The sequence below is a fragment of the Cherax quadricarinatus genome, chromosome 78 (assembly GCF_038502225.1).
Source record: "Cherax quadricarinatus isolate ZL_2023a chromosome 78, ASM3850222v1, whole genome shotgun sequence".
Taxonomy (NCBI): Eukaryota; Metazoa; Arthropoda; class Malacostraca; order Decapoda; family Parastacidae; genus Cherax; species Cherax quadricarinatus.
In genome coordinates, this window is record NC_091369.1 from 7,355,581 (window position 1) to 7,372,787 (window position 17,207).

At 38.4% G+C, this 17,207-nt stretch overlaps 3 protein-coding genes across 3 annotated transcripts in view; 1 reads left to right on the plus strand and 2 right to left on the minus strand.

Moving 5' to 3' along the window:
• Nucleotides 1-14,294, plus strand: part of LOC128701522 (retinoid-inducible serine carboxypeptidase) — a 17,971-nt gene extending 3,677 nt beyond the window's left edge. Inside the window, exons 2-9 of the mRNA XM_053795238.2 lie at nucleotides 2,316-2,539; nucleotides 2,994-3,224; nucleotides 3,565-3,675; nucleotides 5,268-5,508; nucleotides 5,736-5,921; nucleotides 6,116-6,193; nucleotides 8,957-9,117; nucleotides 12,845-14,294. Of these exons, the coding sequence (XP_053651213.2) occupies nucleotides 2,316-2,539; nucleotides 2,994-3,224; nucleotides 3,565-3,675; nucleotides 5,268-5,508; nucleotides 5,736-5,921; nucleotides 6,116-6,193; nucleotides 8,957-9,117; nucleotides 12,845-13,261 (1,649 nt within the window). The 3' untranslated portion in view covers nucleotides 13,262-14,294. The remainder of the gene's footprint in view (nucleotides 1-2,315; nucleotides 2,540-2,993; nucleotides 3,225-3,564; nucleotides 3,676-5,267; nucleotides 5,509-5,735; nucleotides 5,922-6,115; nucleotides 6,194-8,956; nucleotides 9,118-12,844) is intronic.
• A 60-nt stretch (nucleotides 14,295-14,354) lies between these two features.
• On the minus strand, nucleotides 14,355-17,194 carry LOC128701520 (putative mediator of RNA polymerase II transcription subunit 26). The gene is made up of 2 exons (XM_053795236.2): nucleotides 15,898-17,194; nucleotides 14,355-15,475 (listed from the first exon to the last, which is right to left on the minus strand). The coding sequence occupies exons 1-2, from the start codon at nucleotides 17,018-17,020 to the stop codon at nucleotides 15,039-15,041; spliced, it is 1,560 nt and encodes a 519-aa protein (XP_053651211.2). The 5' UTR covers nucleotides 17,021-17,194; the 3' UTR covers nucleotides 14,355-15,038.
• Nucleotides 17,091-17,207, minus strand: part of LOC128701519 (uncharacterized) — a 109,874-nt gene continuing 109,757 nt past the window's right edge. The window contains exon 17 of the mRNA XM_070101532.1: nucleotides 17,091-17,124. Coding sequence (XP_069957633.1) covers nucleotides 17,091-17,124 — 34 coding nt within the window. The remainder of the gene's footprint in view (nucleotides 17,125-17,207) is intronic.

Sequence of the window (17,207 nt, forward strand, 5' to 3'; positions counted from 1 at the left end):
ATATACATACATACATATATAAGGCTGAACATTAAAATGTGTCTTATATATAAGGCTCTCGAGTGGTAAACAAACCCACAGATATCATCACTAATCACCAAGTATCGTCAAGTAGCGACGCCAGATACTCTGAGATAACATTTTCCTGATATCCGTCTACAAATATTCTTTTGGTAACGGCATCTTAAACATTTTCCTAACATTCATCTACAAATGTTCTCTTGGTTACGTTATCCTAAGCATCTTTCTAATATTTGTCTAGAAAAGTTTCACTGCTAACAAAATCCTAAACATCTTAACATTCGTCTACAAATGGTAACGACACTCTCAGCATCTTCCTAACATCCAGTTACATTTACACTTCATAATCATTATAAAAGCCAAGTCATACTGCTTTGGAAGATGTAATTTGAATTATCCACTTGCCTAGTTTGGAAAGAGTTAGTGTATATAAATAATAAATTCTCAGGTAAAATGAAAAAATTTTCCCGATAAGAGCATAAACTCATTTCAAGACATAATTGTATTGAGATACACAGATTGACTAATGAGTAAACATGTTCTTGGTGGTTCTATCGCCCTGCAATAGAAGAAATTATCCCATATCTCCTAACTACCACCGCTGCCCATTGACCAGAGCTTTTCCGGCAACACTGAAACAGATTCTTGTTGGATTTAGAAATTCACCATCGATGCATACTGGACTGGACACCACAGACGCAGCTTGCATTTCGCCAGGAGCCATTGGCTGCACCATTTTTGTGTAACGGCAGTATGCACCACCGTTTTCTGCTGCCTGTCGCACCCCAGCTCTACAGTACCGCAGTCAACAACCCCCAGTCCGAGGGATGGAATCAAGGACACCACCACAGGGATGAAATCACGAACCCCAACACAGAGACAACTTTCAGATCCAGCACGATTCTTGAGACGAGCCATTGAGCGGATCAACATATGATTACCATAAGACACCAACCAAACCAGTGCTTTCTGAACGCGTACGGAACATAAAGCTCCTGGGTATTGAAAGGTATTCAGGTCTGGCCCGAGAAAAGGACGTGTTGCTTCGATTCCTTAGGTCAATTGCCCTCACCAGCAAAATTAAATACCGCGTTGAAGCAACGCGATGTTTAATTTTGTTATGTGTTGAGAAACTTGTAGTAGCTCTGTGTTACAAATCTACGGAGATGCACTGTAATGCCTGTCTGATTTTTATCAACAAACCAGTGTTATTACTTTCTGACCACTCTTTTATGTTACAGTAATTTATTTTGACGTCAGTAGAACAAGACTACAAGGTGTTTGATAAGACTAAAGAGGTGAGGTTAGATTAGACTCAGGTGTCCAGTTGCTATCATAGTGATAAGATGAGATAACCGAATTAAGGAACAAGTGAAGTACTGTACACTGTCATGTGGCGATTAGGAGAATGTTATCTTGCCTAGAGCTGCATGTCAGTCCACACATGCGTATTATACGTACACGCGCGCGAGTATATATGCAAATTTAATTCCCGCATAGAAAAAAAATAGGCTAAAAGCCTATGATTTCTAACTGTTTAATCGATGATGATGTGTTTCCCCTGCCAGACGTTACCCTTCAGTTTATATTATTTACTTATTGGCGGTTATCTGTATAAAAAACTAAATTAATTACTGATAAGATAACCTAACCTAACCTATTCCGAAATGCATTTGCATACTAGTGTTTTTTTGTGCCAAACACTTGTTTTAATCTACGTAAACTACACTGTTTGTACAGCGTAAGATAAATATAAATCTGAATTTGAATTTATCTAACTTAACTTTACCTAACCAAAACAAACCTAGAATAATATTTAATTTTGGTCTTGTTTTAGCTCATGTCAAATCTGATACATTGCAACAGGCTAGAAAACAAACTGGTTGTTTGGAGGACGGGTAGAAATAGTAAGATAAATAATTCATGTTCAGGTATATTTAATCTGCCTATGTATGTATTTTGTATATCAAGTTCTAAATAAAATATATAACAAATTTCAACTGTTTAATCTTAAAATATTTTGTGCATGTGTATGACTCCAATGAAAATATTTTATAAGTTATGAAGCTGTGATTTGTTTGTCACGTCGATCGTTTCCCACCCAAGTAATGTGACCTCAAAAAGAGGAAAGACATTCACCATCATTTATTCAACAGCTCTTTTGCCAGAACCGCATGGGTATCAAGATTCAATTTATTGCATTTAAAAAAAAATGCTCTAAACCCATACAGCCACAGTTAAAATGATCCCTGTGATTACTGTACATAGTGAAACTGATGTATTTTTTTTTGAAGGTGGCGCAGGTGTGCCTCTGGAGGAAGAATTCGGGTATGTGGATGTTCGTCCTGGTGCCCACATGTTCTGGGTGATGTATCACGTTGACCAACAGGACGACTACACTAAATACCCCCTCATCATGTGGCTTCAGGGAGGACCTGGTTCTTCAGGTGTTGGCTACGGCAACTTCGAGGAGCTGGGACCTCGAGACATAAACAACAACACCAGACCGTATGCTTGGGTCAGTCACTTGCTCCTTACTCTTGCCACACCTTGAAATTACCGGCGTAAAGGTTTATGGTAGCATAGTTACTTAATAATACTAATTCATTTATTATTTCATGGGGACGCACTAAACCCGTAGGATCTTACAGCAACTGGGAAAGGAAGAATAACTCCAATTCCTAGGATCAATAGACCTTCATCAATCATATTCATTGAACAATGCTTTATTTTTTTTAATAAAAGCCTTACTTTATAGCAATCACAAATATACATTTCCACTGCACCGTCAGTTAGCAAGATATACATTAATAACTAAATGTAAATTATTACATTCTTGCTTTGTGTATGTCTAATGTAACGTTAAGTAAATCAACATATTTATCCAAGAGTAGAATACAGACTAACCACAATGTGTTTCTTATTTGTGTAGTACTTGGAAGTAAAAGTTGTTTCTCCCTGGTCCTTGACAGACAAAGAGTGCCAATGTGATGTTCGTGGACAACCCCGTAGGTACAGGCTACAGTTATGTCGACTCTCTAACTAACTTGACCACTGACAATTCACAAATCGCTGACGACCTCGTGGTCTTGGTGAAGGAAGTCTTCAGTCAGAATACTGACCTGCAGACGATGCCTTTCTTCGTTTTCTGCGAGTCTTACGGCGGCAAGATGGCCGTTGACTTTGCACTATCACTATACGAGGTTAGTGTAAATTATAACACCTAATTATCACGTGTCATTGCTTTAAAATAATCTTAAACTTACTAGTATTAAAGTAAAATTAAAATACTTTATGGATTATACGAACGATGTGTCTTGATTTACTCACTTGCGCGATAGTAAAACTATTACTGAAAAAAAAATAACTTTTATTCAATATCGAAGCGCCATAACACAAAGCCTCTTTAGTTGAAATGTGACATGGCACAAAAATGTTGTGTTAATAGTGATTTTTATTTTCAGATATTTTCATTTTATTGTGAAATTATCATTAGTCACATGCCTTATTGCCAGTCGGTGATATATAGGTTATCTCACACAGGCGATCAATAACGGAGAAGTGATTAGCGACTTCAAAGGAGTAGCGCTGGGAGACTCCTGGATCAGCCCCATGGATTCTATCAACACTTGGGGCACATTCCTCTATCAGATGGTGAGTTCTTCTACTAGAGCTGTGAACAGAGGATCGAACCTCCACTACGTATTGAATGACCCACACATTTTCCAAGATATACATGTGTGTGTGCATATATATATATATATATATATATATATATATATATATATATATATATATATATATATATATTATATATATATATATATAAATATATATATATAATATATATATATATATATATATATATATATATATAATATATATATATATATATATATATATATATATATATATATATATATATATATATATATATATAAAATATATATATATATATATAATATATATATATATATATATATATATATATATATATATATATATATATATATATATATATATATATATATATATATATATATATATATATATATATATATATATATATATATATATATATATATATATATATATATATATATATATATATGCAAAACAACCACTCTGAAAGAATAGAGAAATTCCAAGCGCTTTCGTGACTACTCACATTATCAAGGAACTATGAAAGTAAAGCATCCAAGGAAGCTATATAAGGGGTCTGGCCAGCACCTCACTATCAGATCCCACAACGGTTAAACACGTGACGCGCGGCGACCCAACTTGGATAGGTCCTTTGCACAACTCACCCACAAACTATTCTACCCAAGAAAATTTAAAAATTATTATTTGTCCAGTGTATTATTAAATTCTTCCCAAATTCTATTAATTATAAATGGATCTAATTTATATAAACCAAAGGAAATATTCATATTATTGTCAAAACTGCTTTTTATGAAACAAGATTCAATTATATTCCTGTCGACCATGGACTTGCTTGATACTACTTTCTCAACTTTTTGAAAATCAATTGGATGGTTAAAATCTCTTACATGAATAAATAGAGCATTGGAATCTTGTCCAGTTCTAATGCTATATTTATGTTGTTTTAATCTTAGTTCGAGATTTTTACCAGTTTGACCGTAATAAACTTTATCGCAAATTTTACAAGGAATCTTATAGACACATCCATCAGCATTTTGGGGGGAATTCTTTATCAAAAGTTTTTTTACTGTATCAAGATTTTTGAATACAACTTTAATATTAAAAGTCTTAAGAAGAGAAGGCATATCAACCAAGTTTTCATGGTAAGGGAGAACCAACATATTTTTAGTTGAATAAGGCTGGTTGTCTTTTAAAGTTGCTAGAAACACTTTTTATAATCCAAAAAGGGACAACCAGCCTTATTCAACTAAAAATATGTTGGTTCTCCCTTACCATGAAAACTTGGTTGATATGCCTTCTCTTCTTAAGACTTTTAATATTAAAGTTGTATTCAAAAATCTTGATAAAGTGTAAGAACTATCGCAAAGCTCATGTAAATGGCTCGTGGTAATAGGTAACCTGCCTAGCATACTGCAGTACTTGTGTATTCAAATGTTATCTATCTCTGTGGTATCTTACAGGGCCGCAATGTCGGGACGGGAGAATCAAACCGCCGTTATTCCTTGAGTTGAATAACTTCCACGTGTTTAATGCTTCGCATAAGCAATAATATAAAATGTGTCTATCTCTGCGGTATCTCGCAGGCCTTCGTAAACCGGGAAGGGCTGGAGGAGATCGATGCGTCTGCAGCCAAGGCTCAAGCAGCAGTTGACGCTGGCAAGTGGATCGAGGCCACCAACCAGTGGAGCTCTACTGAGGACGTCGTGTCCACGGTGGCCCACGATGTCAACTTCTACAATGTGCTGGCCATCGATGATATCTACCGGGCAAAGAGCAAGAGCCTTACTCAACACACTGACCTCTCCTTCATGACACCTGCCATCCGTTAGTACCTGATATAGCAGTCAATCCCTATAAAAAAATGTGGTTTAGAGTCAGAAATATCAGAGGAATACACTTTCCAGTACGATTACAATTTAAATTCTCATGCAACATAATCGCATATACATTTCCCGCGTATACTGTATATTTCTTATGTATAATAGTTATAAGGGGTGTGCATCATATCTTAATATAGTGCCGAGTATAATATCAGGTAACAATGGTTACAGGTCAACTCTACGAGAACCACGTTGGTCGCCTCAATAGCAAGATCGTAGGAGAGACTTTGTATAGCTTCATGAATGGACCTCAGAAGAAGAAGTGGGGCGTGCCAGACAGCGTCATCTGGGACTCCCAGGGAGGCTATGTCTTCGACCGTCTTGCAGGAGACTTTATGAAACCCGTCGTAGATTCCGGTGGGTGGTGAATATATATCAGAAATCTTCTCTTTACTCAGTGCATTTCATATGGATTAACTAGGAGAATGCAGTGAGGAGGCTACGTCGTGCTTAGCAGACAGAGGATCGATCCTCCACCATTCCTTGTACTGAATGACCTACACGGGTTCACCATTTCACCTAATAAGACTAATATAATTTTGTGTCCACAGTGGTGAGGCTGCTAACCGAGACTGACCTTCATGTTAACGTCTTCAGTGGTAACCTTGACCTTATCTGCGACACTCCAGGTAACTCACCAACCACTCTCAATACGTACGTGTGTGTGTCTCTGTGTGTACACCTTGTGTACAAACAGACACACACACATAGTCACAAAGTTGTCAGGAAGTGGAATAGTCTGGCAAGTGATGTAGTGGAGGCAGGAACCATACATAGTTTTAGATGAGGTTCGATAAAGCTCATGGAGCAGGGAGAGGGAGGAACTAGTAGCGACCAGTGGAGAGGTGGGGTCAGGAGCTATGAATCGACCCATGTAACCACATATAGGTGAGTACACGCACACACAAACCTTGAAGATGTCCTTCTTGCCATTTTTAAATTCACTTAGTGCAACCAAACCTCTGTGACACTACAACTTTTTTTCTTGATCCTCAGTCCTTCCTTTTCCTTAAAAATACTGGCTTCTCTTTTCTTTCCTATCTTTAAGTTTTCCCTCTCCATTTGCCTGACAAAGCGCCCTTTCTGTATAAAACTTATCACCCTGCCTGGTCCAGCTCTCAATGGAGCAGGCAAGACTAGTGTCGTCCTCACGAGACCATCCTCAGAGGTTAACATTTTTTTTTAACCCAGGATAGCACAGGAAAGCTATATAGTGAGACTTTTTCCAATCTAATACAACCCACACACAGTGTGATTTATTTCAACCATCGAAAGTCACATATTTATTTCAAAGAAAGTCACAGCGTAGTTTATTGTAACACACGATAACATAAGACCACTAACTGCCAGGTACCAATTTTATTGATATATAGGTGAAGCAGCGGGTGTAAGGAGACACAACGATTCGTCTCATCCCGCCCTGGAATCGAGCTCGGGTTCTTTCGATTTTGAGCTGAACTCTCCTACTAAGCTGCATGTCACCCAGGCAGAATTTTTAAATTTTCCCAACGAAGTGGCTAGTTTATAGTGCACTCCATATCCATCCTGTGGATGGTAGCGCAAGAGCATATGGATACACAAAAGACCTAGGAACTAGGCCCCAAAAGGGTTAACAAATGTACATCTGGATTTATGTTTACAGTCTGTTCACATTGCAACTTGCTCCATAAACATTCTGATCTACGTTCATGGTATCATAGTGGGTGATAGATCTACTCAGGCCTCTAATTGCATTCCTATAACATTCATTTCCATTATTTACTTCTCTCTTAATGTTATTCCTAATGCTAGACACAGATATACCAAAGTGATATTCTGCATTCTCCTTCTGGGTACTCTTCTTGGCTAACATATCAACTTTATCATGAAGCGGTAATCCAATGTGTGATGGGATCCATAGCAACTGTACATTAATTCCTTTTTCCCAGGTTTTTTAGTATCTATACCTGGCTTCTCCAATGCTCATGTTGTTGGAGTCATTATATGAGTCAAGAACCTTCAGTGATGACATAGAATCAGTAATGATGATAGAGTCAAGCTCAGTGTGAAGTTAGCTTTAGTGTCATCAGGATGGCAAACAATTCATTTTGCAGTGTAGATGCCCAGTTGTTAATTCTTATGCCTCACTCGACAAAGCTGTTATCCAGGTAGGACAGGGAAAATTTTTAAAAAAAAAAAAAAAAAAAAAAAAAATACAAGGTTATTACATAAATAATCAACACTAATAATGATCCATGAAAAATAGTGAAAAAAAATCCGGTGATATATATATATATATATATATATATATATATATATATATATATATATATATATATATATACAAGGAATTCGCAAGAACAGGTGAAATATACACAAACACTGAGCTCTGGCTGAAGGAGACTCGAACCTACGAACCTTGGAACAAGGTACGCAGTGCTTTACCAATCTACCCACACTGGACCAATACCTTGGAGTCCAGCTTGCGCTAGACTTTGATCCAAGGCAGCCAGCTTTCAGGGAGAAGGCTTACAGCTTTTCATCTCATCCCCTGCATGCATCAGCCTTACTAGATAATTTAACAATGCAAGGAATGCGCAAGAACAGGCGAAATATACACAAACACCGCGTACCATGTTCCAAGGTTCGTGGGTTCGAGTCTCCTTCAGCCAGAGATCAGTGTTATATATATATATATATATATATATATATATATATATATATATATATATATATATATATATATATATATATATATATATATATATATATATATATATATATATATATATATATATATATATATATATATATATATATATATATATATTATATATATATATATATATTTTTTTTTTTTTTTTTTAACAAGTCGGCCGTCTCCCACCGAGGCAGGGTGATATATATATATATATATATATATATATATATATATATATATATATATATATATATATATATATATATATATATATATATAGGGAGGTACCACCTCTAGAACTGTCCTAGGGACCCTCATCCTCAGAGAAAAGAATAAACTTGCTTCAGGGAAAACTCAAGGTTCTCCCTGACGCTGTTTAAGAATTTTCTCCTACCACCCCCTAAATTTCAAGTATCTTTTATTTAAAGACAAAATACATTGGCCAAACATTCACAAAAATACAACAGAAAGTAAAACAACATAGGTAACTCAGAGCTACATCTCGAATACTTCGTCCAGCTCCCCTGTGGTGGGCCGCGTGCCCAGGATGCTGCAGGCATTTCCTCTCTGGATCGCAACACTAGAAAACTATTAAAAAAGATCAAATATATATAAATACCTAAAATAAGCTTCCCTTCGTCTCCCAAAAGCTAAATTCACTACACATTTCTTCATTCTCTTACATAAACAAATATTTTCACTTCATGTGCAGGCACATACCGGTGGATCGAGAACATGGAGTGGCCCGACAAGGTCAACTTCTCGGCTGCAGGCACCAGAGTCGTCCACGTCAGTAGCTACTCCGCACCCGCCGCTACCGTCCAGTCCTCAGGAAACTTCGCTCTGTACACCATCTATCGTTCTGGACACATGGTAAGCCTTCCTCTGTAGGTTAAACCTTGTGTAAGGTAAGCCTTCTTCTGCAGGGATAAGAGAAGGGCAAGGGGTGACCATCTGCCGCCAGGGGACACACTGCCAGACGTCTTTCGAAGGGTAAATCTTCCTCTTTAGGGTAAAAATCACACCTTCTTGGTTGAGAACTTGACAGAAATTTTGGAAATTCACAAAATCAATAAGAGATGTTGCCTGAGTTATGGTAGAAAATTAAAGTTTTTGCCTTAACAATTAGTCATTTGCTTTTGTTTCTTGACTGATCTCAATCAGTATATACACCTGTGTATACATGCCAGAAGTATGTATCTGTATGTATATACACCAATGGATATTTGCCGTTACTACCTATTAATAATGCTCAGTGTGCTGACCCTTATAAGGCGTCCGGAATTGGTCTCTTGAAACTCTACTTTAAATTTGGTCCTGCCACATAGTTCAGGATGAGATCAGGTGTTGCTATATTCGTAAAATGCATTCACAGCGTGTTGCTGCACAAGACACTGCCAATATGCTCCTCATGTGCGTTTCAGACTCCCCAGCGCAGTAATAACCAACACTACAGCCATCTTTACATTTTTTTTTCAACACGTCGGCCATCTCTCACCGAGGCAGGGCGACCCCCCAGAGAGAAACACTTTCACCATCATTCACACATAATCACTGTCTTTGCAGAGGCGCTCAGATGCGACAGTTTAGATGTTACTTCAAACAGGCAATATCCCAGACCCTCTCTGAAGTGCAGGCATTGTACTTCTCACCTCCAGGACTCGAGTCCGACGCACTGGTTTCCTTGAATCCCTTCACATAATATTACCCTGCTTACACTCCAACAGCTCGTCAGGTTCCAAAAACCATTCGTCTCTATTCACTCCTATGTAACACGCTCACACATGCCTGCTGCATGTCTGAGCCCCTTGTATACAAAACCTCTTTTACCCCCTTCCTCTATCCTTTCCTAGGACAACCCCTACTCCTCTTCTACAGAGTTATACACCCTCCAAGTCATCTTCCTTTACCCTCTCTAAATGACCAAACCACCTTCACATCCCTCTGAATACTTTCAGTAACTCCACACCTCCTAATTTCCACTCTACTAATTCTCTGCATAATATTTACACCACACATTGCCCTTAGACACGACAGTTATGTTGCCAAATTGTTCTTGTTCGACACACTGATGTTTGCACATACCTCACTATAAGCACAGTAACCGGGATGAGCGCTATTAGCACAGTAACCGGGATGAGTGCTATTAGCAGTAACCGGGATGAGCGCTATTATCACAGTAACTGGGATCAGTGCTATTAGCACAGTAACCGTGATGAGCGCTATCACAGTAACTGGGATGAGTGCTATTCTCACAGTAACTGGGATGAGTGCTATTAGCACAGTAATAGTGATGAGCGCTATTATCACAGTAACTGGGATGAGTGCTATTAGCACAGTAACTGTGATGAGCGCTATTATCACAGTAACTGGGATGAGTGCTATTAGCACAGTAATAGTGATGAGCGCTATTATCACAGTAACTATGATGAGTGCTATTATCACAGTAACTATGATGAGTGCTATTAGCACAGTAACCGGGATGTGCGGCCATATTAGCGATGTTTGAGTAATGAGATTATTGTCAAATAACAAAAAAATATTAAAGCTTCCCAAAAAGTTGAAAGACAGTAGCTTTAAAGTAAAGATATTGTTCTGATGTGCAGGAAAAGAATAATAAACTATGCAAAAATTAAACCTAATAAATATGGAAGATTCAGATGAATATAGTCATTGTGGTCATATTAAGTAGCGTTTTCAGCAGTAAATCCACATCGTGACCGATTTAATTTGCTCACCAAGTTCGTGTATATTTGGTGATTTTAAAGCCTAAAAGAAACCTGAATGCATAAAATCAGTTTGTGTGGCTGGATTTGCGAACGAAAAACGATGATAAATGACAAAAGCGTCGTCGGGGTAAAGGTAATTCACGTAAATATTTCATATTATTTAGTCGACGTATAAATGTGTTCAGAAAATAATTTGTGCAGGACGAGTAACTGCTTCAAAAATGAAAACTTTCTGTCGGACTGATACAACAGATCCAGCTAAAACCCTCGTTAAAGGTGTCTACCGCCCAGAAAACTAAGAAATTAATTGCAGTGTCACATGGTGGGGATGTGATCATGAACAATTTGTCCCGTGATACATTGGTAGAAAAATTTCAGCTACTACATATAAATTCTAAAATTGAGAGGGGTACTGTAGGAGTTTCCATTAATGCAGATGCGTCATTTATCGTTGCATCGCTAGATGGAGCTACCATTGTGACTGTTGCGGCTAGCCTAGTGTCGAAATTAAATGTCCGTCAGTTTTGACAACGTGAGGCATTATTAGGATTAAATTCACTGGGAACCAGTCAACTCTCAAGTCATATAGCACCTGGGGAATGGGAGGTGAACAGTTTGATCCAAGGAAGAAGGTAGCTTCAAATTCCTTATATCAAGTCCTTCACCGGCATCAAGGTTACCACATCCTTCAAGGTTCCCTTGAATTGTGTTATAACTTTAAACCCAATAATATTTAACTACTGTAATATTATTTTTAAAGAGCGAGGCTTCCTAGTTTAACCCAAGCAATTGGACCTGTGCTCTCCTTACATCAAACTTTAATGCCCCCCCATTCCCCCAGGCGCTGCATGATCCAGACTGGTTTAGCGCTCCCTCGTGAATGCAGTAATTCAATCCAAACAAAAACCATTATCTCGATTATGACCGACTTCCGGTTTGATGAACATGAAAATATTATAATAAGGTAAACCATAACTAGTACAGGTCATACAAACTGTACAACACACTATATATAAATCAGTGTATTCAAGAGTGGTAGTGAAGTCTTATAGTCAGTTTAGCTTATTAACTTAATATTCGAGTACTTAATACATAATCAAACCACTGACTACTTGCGTGATGAAAGTTCACCAGTAACTTAGACCTTGATTATTTAAACACTAATCACTCGAATATCTCTTTGCATATATACACTTTAGAGTAAACTTTATTATCCGATTTATTATCCGATGCACCATCCCCCCAATGAAAAGCAGGGGTGTCACTAGCACGTTAAGAGACCATACAATAAGTGTCAGGGGCCCGAGACTGTTCAACTGCCTCCCAGCACACATAAGGGGGATTACCAACAGACCCCTGGCAGTCTTCAAGCTGGCACTGGACAAGCACCTAAAGTCAGTTCCTGATCAGCCGGGCTGTGGCTCGTACGTTGGTTTGCGTGCAGCCAGCAGCAACAGCCTGGTTGATCAGGCGCTGATCCACCAGGAGGCCTGGTCACAGACCGGGCCGCGGGGGCATTGACCCCCGAAACTCTCTCCAGGTAAACTCCAGGTATAAGGCTACAGCGTTTTTTATGTAAATGCACAGGTGGACTGCATCACACTCATAACAAATGTACAGTCGATAACATAAACCTTATTAAGCAGCCAAAAAAAACAACAATGTATATCTATAGCTCCATGACAGCATGTATATGTGTGTGTGAGAAACAGCAAAGCGTAAAAAAGCTATTAAAATGTGATAAACAATTTACCAGGTTATCAAAACCTTTTTTTATATAAAGACCATTTCATTTGACTGTAAACTTTGGTAGCTCCTGTCTTGAAAGTGGCAGGACACTACTCAGCAACTTACACACTGATTCCTTCCAGCTTCCCATTGATGCACCAGAGATGGGCCTCAAACTGGTCGATTTGATCGTGGCTGCAGCCTCACAGCCATCCAAGAAAGCAGCACCACCCAAGCAAGCAGAACCACCCAAGCCAGCAGCACTACCCAAGCCAGCAGCACCACCCAAGCCAGCAGCACCACCCAAACAAGAAGAACCACTCAAGCCAGCAGCACTACCCAAGCCAGCAGCACCACCCAAGCAAGAAGAACCACTCAAGCCAGCAGCACCACCCAAGCACAAGATACCAGCTAAAGGAGCTAAACAGAGAGGTGTTCCCCTGAGCGCAGTCAACACCTTTAGGTCCAGGGTGGTGGCTACTCACCCCAATCCAGCTACACCCACAGGAAAACGGTACGCTAAAATGGTTCCTAACTTTCACGGCCCACGCAAAGGCTAACTCTCAAAACTTTTACTTCTGTAATGTCTGAATAAAAGTCACAATACCTTGACTGGAACAATTCACAAATAACCAGGCAGTTTTTTTTTAAGCTAGATAACTAAGTTTAACTCGGGTGTTCAGTGGATTTGCATTCAATCATACAAGTGCAATTTTATTCATAATTATGCTAAATTTTTAAGTTGGGAAGGCATTTTGGCTTTTCAGTCGTTCCTCTGCCCAGTCATGAATTGAATTTATTTTTAAATCGTTTTTGTTACCTGCCGTTGTTCACTGTTAAATAGAAAATTTGTATAATGTTAAAAGAATACAATAAAACAAATAAGAAAACACGAAGGGGTAAATAATAACATACAAACTATAAATCATAACATTTGATTTAATATGTGATCAAACTAAGGTGTTGTATATAAGTTTCTGGATGGGTATGTAGGTTTTAATGTCCTCAGTACAAGTCTAAGTGTGTACATGTCACAAAATAAACATTCCAATTTATAGTAAGTAAGGAATATATGGTGACTACTGTTCTCTAAAATTTCTCTACAATGCCTTCAAAATAAACAAAAAATTCTTTAGAATTCGCCCAAAAGCAGATTTATAAAGTGAATACTGTACCATAAATAAAATTTCAAAGTACATCAAAATATTCCACAAAATTTCTATTTATAAATTTTAAATTCAAATTATACAAAGTAAATTAAATAAATTAAATATATTCTATAAAAATATTTTTTTTCTGGATTTGATATATATGTACGTATAACTACATTTGATGCATAAATAATGATTTTAGCAACCTGTAAGCAAACAAAATAATAATTTTAACATTTTCATAGTCCAAAAGTGAAAAAACGATTATGGATATCAAATCATGTCTATATTATCATGGATAGAGCATTTAACAAATCAGTTTTATAATATCTCCATTGTTAGGTAAAAAAAAAGTTATAAACTTGAAAATCTTCGACATAAAATATATGACAAATGTGTGGGTCTATAATCAGAGATGAAAGAATGAATGTTGCTTGTATAATTGCTTATTTTATTCGCCTTTCATTTCGAATTTTTAGTCCTGGAATGAGTGATAGTGGTGGTGGTAGTAGTAGTAGTAGTAATGGTGGTGGTTGTGGTGGTGTTAGTGGCAGTGGTGGTGGTTGGTTGTAGGGGAGACCCTGAGAAGAATGTTGCTGAACGTGTGGTGGCTATAAAGAAAGGCTACTCCTCCAGCTTTACACACAAACACAAATAAAGTTTTGACCTTCAAATAACAAAATCTCCAACACACTAAAAGAAAATTGAAAGAGGTTATTTATATTTTGACTGGACACCCTTCGTAACCGATCGTTCAGTCCAGATATTCACCACTGCAGCTACCTTTATAAGCATATGTTTTCTACTAAAATAAACTGTGGCAGTCTTGGAAACCAGATTCTTTAAATTATAAACGTGAGAATATATTTTATTAACTGCACATTGACAGAGACAACCAGAAGATTGTAGAGAAACTCATGTTTCACTGGATATGCTGACACGTTGTTTTGCGAAAATGGTACATTTGCAGGAGATACCTCCTAGATATCAAATAGGCTAAAAAATAAATTGGTTGCGAAAAAAATCAAGTCTGTTTGATGGGCTTAGTGATTCCATGTAGTGAAAATCTGACAAGAGAGAGATCCTAGAAATCAAATAGGTTGGAAGATTAACTGACTCAGGAGAAACCTCTTACCTGTATCGACACCTTCCTTGTGAAAATGGGACCCCCCCCCAGTAGGAGAAATCAAATAGGTTGGAAGATTAGCTGTGTTTGCCCTCCTCTCCCTGGAACCTTCTGGTAGGCCACCTTCTTCACCTCTTGGGTGAAAGGAAACTGACTCGACCTACTGCCTCTGACCTGGCTACTGGTGAAATCATAGTCTTCAGGAAAGTCATGACCTCGCCCATTCTGACGAAGCGTCACTAGTGGAGAGGGAGGCACTGACATCTTTATACTACTATCCTGACCAAGTGTTACTGAGGGAGAGGGTAGTACTGCCCTTATACTACCATCCTTACGCAATGTTATTTGTGGAGAGGGTGGCACCTCCATACTTGTACTGCCATCCTGACGCAGTGGACGTAGTGTTACTCGTGGTGAAGGTTGTACTTCCGTTCCGGAACTTCCTTCATGGTGAAATGCTACTCGTGGAGATGGTGGTACTGCCAGTCTTGAACCACCTGAATAAAACTATATGTTAGACTGATTATATATTATACCAAACTAGTTTTATCATTATTATCAGTAGTAGTAGTAGTAGCCATGATTATTACTATTAAAAATATAATCATTAGCAGTAATTTTTAGTTTATTACTGCTACTATATTTGACGTTTTCCACATTTTCTGTTAATAGAGATAATGAAAATCACAAAACATATTTCCCAAGAAAACACATTTCTTACAATAATATGTTAATAGTGTATATTTCTTACAAGAAAAAGCCTATATTTATGTATAGCCTACTTTACCCCCTAAAAAATTATTATACCAATTCTTCAGTATTTATAACTTTTGCATTTCCAGCCATTCTGACATTTTGATATCAAGTTTATCTTATCTCAAACCTAGCAACCTTGTTTTGTATTGTATTTCCTACTTACTGTTATATGGTTTAGCTATACCGAAGATCTTGTTGCAGTTAGCTCTTGGAGTTAAGGGCTGTTGAAAAGAGGAGTCCTTCCAGTAGCCTTGCTGCTTCTTCTGTTGATGGTGCTGCTCTTGTTGGTGCTGCTGCTGATGTTGCTGTAGCTTTTGGTACTGCTCCTGTTGGTGATGCTGCTGCTGCTGTTTATGTCGGTGTTGCTCTTGGTGATGGTGGTGTTGCTGCTTTTGTTGTTGTTGCTCTTGTTGATGCTGTTGGTGGTGGAGTTCCTGAGGTTGTTGACAGTGTTGTTGGTGCTGCCGCTGTTGCTGTACATTGCCACAGTACGCCCCATAGCCTGAGACGTTGCCATCGCCCAAGGCCTCAAGAGAATGCAGTGGTACCATCTCATCTCTACTACTAGATTGTAAACATATATCTGAATACTGACCTATGGCCAGGTCCGAAGCACTCGTCATATTTGGGTAGTTCTGTTGTACAGAAGATATCGTAACCTGATGAATGGTTCCAGCTGGATGATTGAAAACATTGTGCACTTCGGGAAAATATGGCGATACAACGAGTGACTCTTCACCTTCTTGTGGGTAATAGTTACGTGTATTGCGTTCTTCTCGTAGCCGTGATGTTGACTGACGGACTTGTGGCACTGGTTGTTGTTGTAGCTGACGCATTGGTTGGTATGCTTCTCGCACTGGTTGCTGTAATTGTGGCAGTGGCTGTTGTAGCTGATACACTGGTTGGTGTGGTCCTGGTGCTGTATATTCTAATTGTGGCACTGATTGTTGTACCTGATGCCTTGGCTGGTGTGACTCTACTATTGTACGTTGCATTTGTGGCAATGGTTGCTGAAGTTGCAATGGTTGTCGCAACTGCGGTACTGACTGATCCACATGCGATATTGCTTGGTACTGTTGCGAGGCTGCCTCCACCCGTATCGTTGGCTGGTGCTGCTGTGACACTGATGGAACGTGTGGTAAAAGTTGCTCTGACTGTGACACTAGTTGATACTGGTGTGGTGTTGGCAGCAGTTGTGAGACTTGTGACTGCTGTTGTGGATAAGATATTTGCTGTACTAATGGAACTTGCTGCAAATGCAACATTTCCTGATGAATCCTCGGCATTTGTTGCTGATACTCAAAAGACGTACCAGCAGAAGAGGAGGAGGTAACAGAGCTGAGATATTCCCTTGCATTAAAGGAGCCTGATATGGTTCGTGTCGGGAGGACTGGAACCGGGTTGAGAGAGTTCGAATCATCTGCACAACTCTCAGCACTTCCAGAGTAAACCCCGTGAGAATAGTCACTCCCT

Coding starts and splice junctions, on each gene's coding strand:
- LOC128701520 (XM_053795236.2), bottom strand. CDS start 17,020: ATGCCGAGGATTCATCAGGAAATGTTGCATTTGCAGCAAGTTCCATTA. Junction 15,476..15,897: donor TATAGCTAAACCATATAACA/GTAAGTAGGAAA, acceptor AGTTTTATTCAG/GTGGTTCAAGACTGGCAGTA.